The sequence below is a fragment of the Megalobrama amblycephala genome, linkage group LG17 (assembly GCF_018812025.1).
Source record: "Megalobrama amblycephala isolate DHTTF-2021 linkage group LG17, ASM1881202v1, whole genome shotgun sequence".
Taxonomy (NCBI): Eukaryota; Metazoa; Chordata; class Actinopteri; order Cypriniformes; family Xenocyprididae; genus Megalobrama; species Megalobrama amblycephala.
The window spans coordinates 41,765,490-41,776,197 of NC_063060.1; the positions used below are offsets into that span (position 1 = coordinate 41,765,490).

General features: G+C 39.2%; 1 protein-coding gene across 2 annotated transcripts in view; it reads right to left on the minus strand.

Annotated features, from left to right (window-relative positions):
• Positions 1–1,444: 1,444 nt before the first annotated feature.
• The window catches only part of trim110 (tripartite motif containing 110), a 47,968-nt gene continuing 38,704 nt past the window's right edge, over positions 1,445–10,708 (minus strand). For both annotated transcript variants that reach the window (XM_048164696.1, XM_048164697.1), the window contains 8 exons: positions 10,429–10,593; positions 9,041–9,525; positions 5,487–5,582; positions 5,140–5,376; positions 4,893–4,915; positions 4,602–4,747; positions 4,129–4,400; positions 1,445–1,937 (listed from right to left, as the gene is read on the minus strand). In XM_048164696.1, coding sequence (XP_048020653.1) covers positions 1,665–1,937; positions 4,129–4,400; positions 4,602–4,747; positions 4,893–4,915; positions 5,140–5,376; positions 5,487–5,582; positions 9,041–9,525; positions 10,429–10,471 — 1,575 coding nt within the window. In that variant the 5' untranslated portion in view covers positions 10,472–10,593 and the 3' untranslated portion in view covers positions 1,445–1,664. The remainder of the gene's footprint in view (positions 1,938–4,128; positions 4,401–4,601; positions 4,748–4,892; positions 4,916–5,139; positions 5,377–5,486; positions 5,583–9,040; positions 9,526–10,428; positions 10,594–10,708) is intronic.

The window sequence follows — 10,708 nt, forward strand, 5'->3', positions numbered from 1 at the left end:
GTACAGCTCTGTGATCAGTAGCAAATGCTTCTTCATCTGAAAGCCAGAGGGCGCTCTTGCGCAGAAACTCCAAATATGCCCTGCCGCAGAAGAAGATAACACACATCATATTGTGGTAGCTGAATAAACAGAAGATTGAAAGGCTTTGATTGATTAAACATGACTAATAAACACAATATGCTGTTCTCAGCTCCAGTTTCGCAATTTAGCGACCCCTAGTGGTGACATGCCTATATTTAATCAGAGCATGTGCTGTTCAGCCATTTTGTGGGAGGTGTTTGAGAGTGCACACAGACCATACCAATCTCCATCCACACTTGGAAAAGGCATTGTCTGTAAGTGTTTTTTGGTGTTTTGTTATAGATTATGGTGTTGTATTTGGATATGTTAGATGAGTGTACATGTGTATGGACTATCAAGTGCTCTTCAGCTTGTTGGATTCATGTTGTAATCTGTCTATTTATTGTAAAGAGTCTTTCAATTATGTATTTTAAAGCTTGTGTGAACATTTGCATACTAAGGGAAATGTAAGCTGTGTGCCCTGTAATGTTGTTCACGCTATTGCTATGTATGCTGTGCTATTTATCATTGAAAATGGATGTATTAGAAGTTGCATATGCTCATCTATGCTTCTATTGTTGCCTTTTGCAGTTTTACACCACTTCCATTAAATTGCACTTGGATTCAGTTCTGTCTCAAGTCTTTTTTGGAGGAGCTATGTATGCCTACACATAGTGAGGGCAGTAAAGTAAAAAGACATCAAACTTCAAGATCCTAAGTGAAGTAGAGATATGTCGTCCTCTCTCAAAAAATGTCAACTGCTAATTCTATAAGCATCGATCCAGAAGGCCTAGAGGTTGGGTCAGAATGTGCTGCATCATCTTCATCATCCTCTTCACAAAGATCAAGTCTTCAAGCAGCATAGCTCGAAATTGCCTCCTGTCTTTAAAAGTCTACCTTTAAAATAAATTGGCTACTGGCAAAATATCTACTAAACTAAAAGTAAATATTAGAGATTTATATTTTGCTCATTTTTAATAGCCATCAAATGTAAAAGATGCATTGGATCTTCCCCTTAAAATTTGAGTGAAAAAATTATGATGGAAAAAACCCCAGAAAGATTAGACTGGGTTAAGACTTTAATTATAATAGAAAATAAACTAAAATGTGACCCTGGACCACAGTCATAAGGGTCAATTTTTTGAAATTGTGATTTGTACATCATCTGAAAGCTGAATACATATGAAAATCTGGAATCTGAGGGTGCAAAAAAATCTACATTTTGAGAAAATTGCCTTTAAAGTTGTCCAAATGAAGTCCTTACCAATGCATTTCCACTCACAAAAATACGTTTTTGATTCATTATTGATATTTTGATTCAAAATGTCTTCATGGAACATGATCTTTACTTAATATCCTAATGATTTTTGGCATAAAAGAAAAATCGATGATTTTGACCCATACAGTGTATTGTTGGCTATTGCTACAAATATACCCTTGTGACTTATGACTGGTTTTGTGGTCCAGGGTCACAAATTTGGAAACAATTAAGACTAGCTTTTCAACCAGAACATCATTTATCCAACATAAAACTCTTTATGAATTAAAAGTTTTAACAGCAATGACAGTTCCCATCTCTACCTAAATCCGAGAGGTAAATGCAGTCATATTTTCTTGAGGATGGTGACCCTGCTGTTCAGCTCTGGTTTGTAGAGGCCAAAGCCCAGGCAGATGGGCTGGGTGAAGCTGGTGCTGAAATTGTGCAGCGGGAGCAGGGTGGAGGACGATCCTACTTCTGAAAAGGTGATGGAGCCAGAATCATAGTCCAGAGCGATTGCCAAATGGTTGCCTGACATTTTCACAGAGAGGTGGGTTTTCTTTCGGTTATGCCAGGCAGCAAGTTTCTTGTCATGCTGCTGTGTCAGGCTCCAGGATATCTGAGCAAGATAACAGAAAATCAACTACAGAAATGCACAAGATATAATTGATTAAATATATTAAATGGGCTAGGCCTCTGACATTAGATGCTACAAAATTGCACACAATTATTATGAATAAAAAATATATATATTAAAGGATTAGTTCACTTTCAAATGAAAATTTCTTGATAATTTACTCACCCCAATGTCATCCAAGATGTTCAAGTCTTTTTTTCTTCAGTCGAAAAGAAATTAAGGATTTTGATGAAAACATTCCAGGATTATTCTCCTTATAGTGGACTTCAATGGACTCCAGATGGTTGAAGGTCAAAATTAGTTTCATTGCAGCTTCAAAGCGCTCTACACAATCCCAGAGGAGGAATAAGGGTCTTATCTAGCGAAACCATCGCTCATTTTCTAAAAATTTTATACATTTTAACCATAAATGCTCATCTTGAACTAGCTCTCTTCTTCTTCTCTATTTGAGTGTAGACGCTGCTAAGTGTATTACTGCCCTCCACAGGTCAAAGTTTGAACTAAATTGTCATATACAATATGCTAGTGCAAGTCAGTGATGGAGTACTCGAGTCACTATTCTTTGGACTCGAGTCCGACTCGAGACTCCATTCTCTGGACTCGTGACTCGACTTGGACTCGCGGACTGATGACTCGTACTTGGACTCGGACTCGAGGATATATAAAATCGGACTTGAGCATTCATCACGTTGTTTTTGACTAAATATGTTATAAAAAAATTATATAAATTTATATATAATATTATATAAGGTTTCGTGCCCAAGACCGGCCGGGATCTATTTTTTTTCCCTCACAGACACTGCTACCGCTCGCTCTCTTGACAACACACTCACTGACGTCACTCACTTTACGCTCGTGCATGATTCGCGGGCTAAATGTTCAAATTTGGAAAATGCAGAAAGATGTGCCCCGGATCGTGAAATTCGCCTACACGAATTTTGCATCTAATGCTGGAAAGAGCAGCGCTAAATGTTGTGTGTGTAATCGCACAATTGAGGAAAAGACTGGGACAACTTCAAACTTTAACAGACACCTGTCACGGATGCACCCAGAAAAGTAAGTAAAATGCTTTCCATTGGCTAACGTTAGCTTTTAAAAAAACTATTATTGACTAATGCATATATGATAATAAACAGAAGAAGCTAGGGTTGGGCGATGTTTGACAATTTGGCGTCAGACGTCGACGATGTCTAATGTCTGGTTCAGATTACAATTTTTTTTGTCTGTTGATAACTTACTAGTCACTGCGTCAGATCAGATTACATGATTTTTTTTTTTGTCTGTTGCAATGGTCACTGTGTCAGATGGATGACGCAATTTTGACTCCTAAAATCCTGTGGTGTCGTGGACAAGAAACATGTCAGACTAACGTTACACGTTGCTTTCTGACCAGTCGCGTGCCGTCACACACACACATTCACTTGAACACATACAAACACACTCACGCTAAATCACTCGGTCACTAACTCACAAACGCTCGCTCGCTCGCTCGTGCTTGCTCTCTCTCTCTCTCTCTCTATCTCTCACACACACACACTCACTCACACACACACTCTCTCTCTCTCACACTCTCAGGACTCGAGACTCGACTCGGACTCGAACTCTGGTAATGGTGACTCGACTTGGACTCGGACTCGAACACTGGGACTCGAGACTCGACTCGGACTCGACAGTTGGTGACTCGACTACAACACTGGTGCAAGTATATAACAATTAGTTCAAACTTTGACCTGTGGAGGGCAGTGATACACTGAGCAGTGTCTACACTCAAATAGAGAAGAAGAAGAGAGCTAGTTCAAGATGAGCATTTATGGTTAAAACGTATATAATTAAAAAAAATGTTTAGAAAAAATGAGTGATGGTTTCTCTAGATAAGACTCTTATTCCTCGTCTGGTATCGTTTAAAGCCCTTTGAAGCTGCACTGAAACTGTAATTTGGACCTTCAACCGTTTGGTGCCCATTGAAGTCCACTATAAGGAGAATAATCTTGGAATGTTTTCATCAAAAACCTGAACATCTTGGATGACATGGGGGTGAGTAAATTATCATGAAATTTTAATTTGAAAGTGAACTAATCCTTTAATATTTTAAGAAGGAGATCATCATATTTGGCAATCTGTGGCATCAAAAAGTTAGAAAACCCCTGTAATAGTGTTCTAATACACAATCTACCTTATTGCAGCCAAAGGCCGTGCCCTCTTTTGCTTTTCTCCCAATGCTGTGGTAGGTTACTGCTATATCCCAGAAACCCTCCACCTCCAGCTCCCAATAATGGGTTCCTGAAGAAAATATCTGACAGGAGACCACCTGAGACCAGTGGTCGAAGCGGTCAGGATGCTCAGCCACAGACAAACGGTTTTTTACCCTCATCACTGACCGTAGGTCTTCAGAGATATTTAGGAGTGGGTGGGCTGAGTTTTTATCCAAGGTTAATGGGCTGCTTACTAAATAACAAAGAGAAACAGCCATTAGAATTGTAGCCACTAGATGGCACTATTGCACAAGGCAATAATGCTCAAAAACTGTATACAGTAAACTTTACAACATGCTGAAAATATTGATTAGGATCATGAAAAAAAAAAAAAAAATCAAAATATTCCTAGCATCAGCACCCTTCATTGACTTGTATGAATGATAATACGCACAGAGGTCTCTCTTGAGCTCAATTAGGCAGCGCAGGGTCTCGGCTATGAACTCTCTGTATTTATTTTCCACATTCTCTAAGATACGTTTCTTATCCATGCTGGGCTGTGGTGGTGTGAACAGAGGGGAGTTGAGATCTGCCATCATCCTGCACGGAAGAAGAGAGCGACTAATACTGTAAAACATATTATATACACACTCGCTCAAATGCAAACTAACATATAACTGCACTCACAAATCACAAGATATTTCTACGACACACTGAAACAATCACGGTTTATCTATAGACTCACTGTGAATCCTCTGTCTGGTACGCCTGTGAAAAAGTAGGACTACTATGAATGTGTGTCGCAAAGTCTCTTATTTTGAATTAATCTGTAAAGACCCTAAATAAAGGGTTCCACCCTTTGTAATGAGAATGAGTAAGAGATATAAAATGCCATAACTAAGTCTTGTGGATGCAATTCATTATTATCTCCTCGTTTTAGTAGTTCTCTACACATCACTGCATCACCTTCATTATGAAGTATGTCCTCATACCCAGATTAACAGGAAGGGGTCTCTCTCGTCCAGCAGGGAGCCGAGGAAGCGGTGGATGCTCTCTGTTTGGTTCAGATCTTCTCTCACCCTGCTGTAGTCTTCCTGCACCCTCTCCATGGCCTGCTGTCTCTCCTGCTCAGTGATGTTTATTACAGCCGACACTAGACGGCCCACCTGAGTCTGCAGGGCTGAGCCCATCTGTAACACCTGAGAGACATCACTCACAGAGGAGTCCTCCTAAAATAAACACGCACAATGCATGTATTCAGTTATGTCAATATCAATATATTGCAGGTTAGGAATAATTTGTTTATTTGAAATGAGACGCCAAATATGCTTGAACTTACTATGATGGTGCGACAAGCGTTCTGATGTTCTTGAACCATAATTTCTCCTTGCTTTACTTTCTCTTCTGCTTTCTCGAACAGGCTCTGTAATTTGACCTGTAAAATATTACAGAAGGGCTTTTTAAATTTGAACCCTGGGTCTTTTAATATGTTTAATATTTCAGTTATACCTTGGGTTATAAGAACTAATCCTAGGTATTCTGTTTGTTTCACCAGTGGAGCTCGTATATACGAATATATACGAATGATATTAATTTAAAATACACATAGCTTAATATGTAATGCGTAAGAAAACAAATTAGTGCATAATAAAACCAACTGAACTGTTAATTAATAAATAATATAATAGCCTATTTAGTGAATAATTGAACATCATTCATTTGTTTTATTCATAACTGAAATATTCGGACATTTAACACTTAATTTAACACAATCAAATTAAAGATGATTGTAAATACATGTAGGGTAAGTGCAAATGCATGTATAAAATAAGCTATCAGGCTAATTGGTATCTGTATGCTATGTTAGTACATATATGCAAACTAAAACAGATATGAAAGGTCATTATAATGTAGTTGAAACAGCATTTATTATAACATGATTTTGTAGGAATTGTAATCAGCCACTAATTAAGAGTGTTAAAAGCAATTTGAACCAGTCGGATCGTGTGAGGCCCTAATGGAGACTCGATTTCAGGGGGGGACCCAGTTTGTCACTGCACCGGCTTGGCAAAAGTGTGCATCGAAGGCACATTACAACAGCATAGGGGGCGCTCTTGAGCACCCTTCTGAAACCTAAAATGGCAATGGGACACACTACTGTCTCGTGGACTTCACAATCATGCAACGGCCACTGTTGGTTAATAAGACTGTAAGACTGCATATGAAGTGTGCCATTATGGCACCCCTGCTTGTGATTGGTTTGTAGCTAAACAACTGTTTCTTACATTCTAAACTCTATGAGGGGCCTGGTTTCATAACACAGGGTTAAAAGAAGTGCTAAATGACAAAAGTGAAGGGCCGTTCACAAAGAACACATTTTTTTTGCAATCCACTCACTGCTTTTACATTGTTTTGCTAGACGGACGTATTTGACTGCTGCCTCGCTTCTTTTGTAGCCTCTCGTGCATGACATGCTGTTCCTAATGTTTTTAAATAAGTTAAAAACAATGCTGCGTTTATTCCTATTTCAAAGCAAAATCACGTTCTGTGTGACTGGCCCTTCCCCCGGGGTTAAAAACACAATTTTATAGACATCCCACCTGTCCCGCTCGCAGACCATTGAAATTTTGAAACACTTTTGATGTAACAAAGCCTTGTTTACTGAAATCATGCGACTTTGGCAATTTGATACATTTGATTTTATCCGTTGATTACATTTGAAATCGTCCATCACTAGAAATTGTTGAATAAAGTTATTTAGGTTTTTTTGCACACAAAAAGTATTCTTGTCTCTTCATAACATTAAGGTTGAACCACTGTAGTCACATGAACTGATTTAAATATGTTTTAGTAGCTTTCTGAGCATTGAAAGTGTTAATTATATTGCTGTCAATGGAGGCCTCACTGAGCCATCGGATTTTATCAAAAATATCTTAATTTGTGTTCTGAAGAAGAATGAAGGTCTTATGGGTGTGGAATGACATGAGGGTGAGAAATTAATGATGTTATTTTCATTTTTGGGTGAATTAACCCTTTAATACCAGGTGGAAACGGGGCCTTATTTCGTGACACTAGCCTAAATCACTTTCGGCACACAAATGAACTCGTATTATGCAGCTTTCGCAATGAATTAATAATATAATACAAACCCGATTCCAAAAAAGTTGGGACATTGTACAAATTGTGAATAAAAACAGAATGCAATGATGTGGAAGTTTCAAATTTCAATATTTTATTCAGAATACAACATAGATGACATATCAAATGTTTAAACTGAGAAAATGTATCATTTTAAGGGAAAAATAAGTTTATCATCAACACATCTCAGAAAAGTCGGGACAAGGCCATGTTTAACACTGTGTGGCATCCCCTCTTCTTTTTATAACAGTCTGCAAACGTCTGGGGACTGAGGAGACAAGTTGCTCAAGTTTAGGAATAGGAATGTTGTCCCATTCTTGTCTCATACAGGCTATTAGTTGCTCAACTGTCTTAGGTCTTCTTTGTCGCATCTTCCTCTTTATGATGCGCCAAATGTTTTCTATGGGTGAAAGATCTGGACTGCTTCTTCCGGATCCTTCTTCTACGCAGCCATGATGTTGTAATTGATGATCCTCATGTTGGAAAATGCAAGGTCTTCCCTGAAAGAGACGACGTCTGGATGGGAGCATATGTTGTTCTAGAACTTGGATATACCTTTCAGCATTGATGGTGCCTTTCCAGAGGTGTAAGCTGCCCATGCCACACGCACTCATGCAACCCCATACCATCAGAGATGCAGGCTTCTGAACTGAGCGCTGATAACAATTTGGGTTGTCCTTGTCCTCTTTAGTCCGGATGACATGGCGTCCCAGTTTTCCAAAAAGAACTTCAAATTTTGATTCGTCTGACCACAGAACAGTTTTCCACTTTGCCACAGTCCATTTTAAATGAGCCTTGGCCCAGAGAAAACGCCTGCGCTTCTGGATCATGTTTAGATATGGCTTCTGTTTTGACCTATAGAGTTTTAGCCGGCAACGGCGAATGGTACGGTGGATTGTGTTCACTGACAATGTTTTCTGGAAGTATTCCTGAGCCCATGTTGTGATTTCCATTACAGTAGCATTCCTGTATGTGATGCAGTGCCGTCTAAGGGCCCGAAGATCACGGGCATCCAGTATGGATTTCCGGCCTTGACCCTTACGCACAGAGATTGTTCCAGATTCTCTGAATCTTTGGATGATATTATGCACTGTAGATGATGATAACTTCAAACTCTTTGCAATTTTTCTCTGAGAAACTCTTTCTGATATTGCTCCACTATTTTTCACCGCAGCATTGGGGGAATTGGTGATCCTCTGCCCATCTTGACTTCTGAGAGACACTGCCACTCTGAGAGGCTCTTTTTATACCCAATCATGTTGCCAATTGACCTAATAAGTTGCAAATCGGTCCTCCAGCTTTTCCTTATATGTACATTTAACTTTTCCGGCCTCTTATTGCTACCTGTCCCAACTTTTTTGGAATGTGTAGCTCTCATGAAATTCAAAATGAGCCAATATTTGGCATGACATTTCAAAATGTCTCACTTTCAACATTTGATCTATATTCTATTGTGAATAAAATATAAGTTTATGAGATGTGTAAATTATTGCATTCCTTTTTTATTCACAATTTGTACAATGTCCCAACTTTTTTGGAATCGGATTTGTATAATATAATATAATGTAGTAGACCTACATTATTCTTTTTATTGTTGGGGTGCACGCTACCTCCCGGAAATGTGTTTTTGCAGGGTGGGATATCTGATTTTACAAAGACAATAAACCCAGTGTAAAGCGCAGTGCACTTTATTAAAAATCCTACAACAGGACTTAAATCATCTTAAACAGCAATATAATAGATCTAATAACTTACTTTATATTCCTCCTCCACTTTTCTCACCCCTTTGACCTGGTGTTGAGCATGCCGTCCCTCCAGGATACAGTCTGGGCAGACATACACTCTATCATCCATGCAGTAATGTCGGAATACCTCCTGATGGGTGGGGCACCTGCGGCGGGATACGTCCATCAACGGCTCCACCAGCAGGTGAGTGCTGTAAGCCGGGCGCTGCAGATGTGGCTGCAGATGCTGCTCGCACAGAGAGATCTCACATCGCAGGCAGGTCTTCACTGCTGCTTGGACCTCGTCTTCCGGACAACAGTCACATACAACATGCCCCTGTTCCTCCAGGCATTGTGGGCATACAAATCTTCGCTTACCACAGCCAGAACTCGAGCTCCAGGCCTCTTGTGCACAGGACGGGCAGAAGCTGTGGCCGCAGGGAAAGGGTTGAGCTCGACCAAACACGTCACGACACATGGGGCATGTGTGCTCTTCCCCCATGGAGCCCATAGTAGCTGTAAAATTGTGAACAATTAATTTTAATAATAATTGGATTATAATCATTTACTAATGTCCACTTAAAGAGGTAGTTCACCCAAAAATGAAAATTCTTTCATCATTTATTCACCTCAAGTTGTTCCAAACCTGTATGAATTTCTTTCTTCTGGTGAACTCAAATGAAGATATTTTAAATAAAGTTAATAACCAAACCGGTGACGGTAGCCATTGACAGAAGAAAGAAATTCATACAGGTTTGGAACAACTTGAGGGCAAGTAAATGATGACAGAATTTTCATTTTGGGGTGAACTATCCCTTTAAGTAGAAAGTAAGGAAATGATTGGTGACTTATAAGAAGTCAAATCATGGCACACGGATTAATACAGGCCCATTTGGCACAAACTAATTAGCTTACTATTTAGTTAATCTGTCTCCTAATCAACTATTTTTAGAAAGCTGTTCTATTTGACTACCAGATAAATGAGGTTATCTCCCATGAATTTCTATTAAAACATTAAGATATTATATAAAAAGGTATTTTTTGTCTATTATATCTATGTACGTTAATAGGCTGAGACAACTTTAAGTCACTCTTTAGGTTTATTCCTTCAAAAAGTGTAAACACTGGCACTATCAGAGCACTGCAGTTTGTTTGAGTATCCCATCTATTGGGATGAGATCTGTTTGATGAGCAATGGAAGACTGTTCGGAAACTGTTTGAAATCAGTGATTTCTCTGAGGGCACAGAAATTCAGTAATTACACTTCACTTTTGATTTATAACAAATCTGCCCTAACTGACCCTAACATTTTAGCACTGACCCGAATCAAGAGATCAACTTCTCAGTGGCCTCCTGACCTGATTTCATGTAGTTGCTTACAAGTACATAACTATAAAACTGGGGGTAAATTAGACTTACCTTTTATGTTCTGCAGCCTTTTGTGAAAGCAGGATGTTTTCATACAGAATCACAGCCCAAACGTACATGTGCATATGGGGCAGCTGGCTTATCCTGCGGTGTCTTCTTAACCAGACTGACTGACCAATCAACACAGAGAACTGCTAAGCCATCACATGACCTGTTCTTTACAGAAGCAATATGAGGGATAAGCTACTGAAGACACAAAACAAGCAATACATTAAAGTACTAACAGTGAAACCATGGAAACTGTAATTTAAAACCACTGCATGTTACAGGC